The sequence below is a fragment of the Condylura cristata genome, unplaced genomic scaffold (genome assembly GCF_000260355.1).
Source record: "Condylura cristata isolate star-nosed mole 26May11 unplaced genomic scaffold, ConCri1.0 scaffold00009, whole genome shotgun sequence".
Taxonomy (NCBI): domain Eukaryota; kingdom Metazoa; phylum Chordata; class Mammalia; order Eulipotyphla; family Talpidae; genus Condylura; species Condylura cristata.
This window is the reverse complement of record NW_004567110.1, coordinates 1,478,127-1,479,710: the sequence shown is the minus strand read 5'-3', so window position 1 is coordinate 1,479,710 and position 1,584 is coordinate 1,478,127. Positions and strand designations below refer to the sequence as shown.

Genomic DNA, 1,584 nt, shown 5'->3' with positions numbered 1-1,584 from the left:
GCAAGGCTTGGAGGCCGGGCCCCCTCGCAGAGCCCCAGGAGCAGAGGCCTGGTGACCAGGGGACATCAGGCTGCCGGCTGAGCTGTCCCCGCTGCGGGGCGCGCCCCTGCCCAGCTGCTGAGCCCTGTCCACGGCAGCCACTGGCACAGGCCACCTGCGGACCTGCCCCCGCCCCTCCTCACCCGTCCCTGCATTTCTGCGCACTGCGCCAGGCAGCCCACACCAGAGTCCAGCCAGGGTCCCGACCCCCGCCACCTCCAGGGGCGTCCCCGCTGCTCCCCCACCTGGGAAGTGCGGGCGGCCTGTGGGCCCGGGGCCGAGGTGTGAGCACCAGCTGGCTTGGACGGGGACTGTCAGCCTCTGCTGCCCGGACGGCCAGTGTGCTGGGCCAGTCAGGGCACGGGCGGGCGGGGTCACGCACAGACACCACCAGACACTGAAGTGAGACCCCGACTCCGAGCTCTTTACTGCGCCCCAGAGTCGGCTCGCGGGGAGCGGCCGGCCGGCCCGCACCGCAGTCTCCGCCAGACCCAGGGGCCGTGCACAGAGGCGGTCAGGTCAGCGCCCTGCTGGCCAGCAGAGAGGCCAGGCTGAACAGCAGCCCGGGCCCGTCCAGGCGCTCGGCCGCCTCGATCTCCTCCTCCACGGTCCCCTCGGGCTGGATGTCCCGCTCCAGGTTGGTGGGCCCCCCCTCGTTGCACCGCATGGCCCCACAGCAGCGCACGAAGTAGAAATGTGTGGTCTTCACCTTCCGGGGGACGGCCGGGGGGACTTGCTCCGGATACACGAACGTGCAGTTGTCGGTGCAATTCTTGTAAATGAGTAGCTGGCGCGAGTTGAGGCCTAGAGAGGACGGACGAGGGGGTCAAGGTGCCCGCGCTGTGCCCGCGGGACCCCAGGCCCAGAGCCCACGCCCGCCCCAGACTGGCCCTCCCCAGGCCACCCCTCACGCCGCCAGCCTCGGCCACCGGGGCAGGGCCCGGCGTCAGACTCATCGGGTGGCCAGGGCAGATGCGTCACCGGGGCCGCTGGCCCTCAGGCTGCCAGGCTGCTGGGCAGCCGGCTGCGGCACAGGCAGGGCGGGTCGCGGGGGGCCTGCACCCCCACCGCTGAAGAACCCGCCGTAGCCTCCCACGGGGCGTCCCGAAGGATGCAGCTGAGAGCCAAGGGGGACGCACGGATGGAGACGGTGAGGCAGCGCCGGGAGTCGTAGGGGCAGTCTATGAGGTCCGGGCAGTTGAAGTCGTTGATGGTGGAGCACGAGTAGCACCTCACGCTGTAGGTCGCGGGGGACACGCGGGCGTCGGGCTCGCTCGGCGCCCCCCGCGCCAGCCTGGCAGGTCCGCTGGCCCCGACTTGCGCTCTGCCGCCCAGACCCCGCCCCACGCAGCTCGGCGGCAGTCCTGGGGGGGTCTGGGTCCTGGGGCTCCCACCTGCGGCCGGGAGGACGTCAGAACCGAGCACCCCGAGTCCTGCGCGCTCCCGCGCCTCCTCCCGCTCCCACGCTCACTGACACCCTCCAGGTGCGCCCCCACGCCCAAGGCGCCCCAACGCCCGACCCCTGCGGCGGCCCGGCCCAGCCCG

General features: G+C 72.9%; 1 protein-coding gene across 1 annotated transcript; it reads right to left on the bottom strand.

The window, feature by feature from the left end:
- Positions 1-553: 553 nt before the first annotated feature.
- Positions 554-1,314, bottom strand: LOC101622649 (glycosyl-phosphatidylinositol-anchored molecule-like protein; the record flags this gene model as incomplete). Its single annotated transcript, XM_004679947.2, has 2 exons — positions 554-843; positions 1,179-1,314. Coding segments are annotated over 2 exons (426 nt in total), but the record flags the coding sequence as incomplete, so codon positions are not given.
- Between the last annotated feature and the right edge of the window lie 270 nt (positions 1,315-1,584).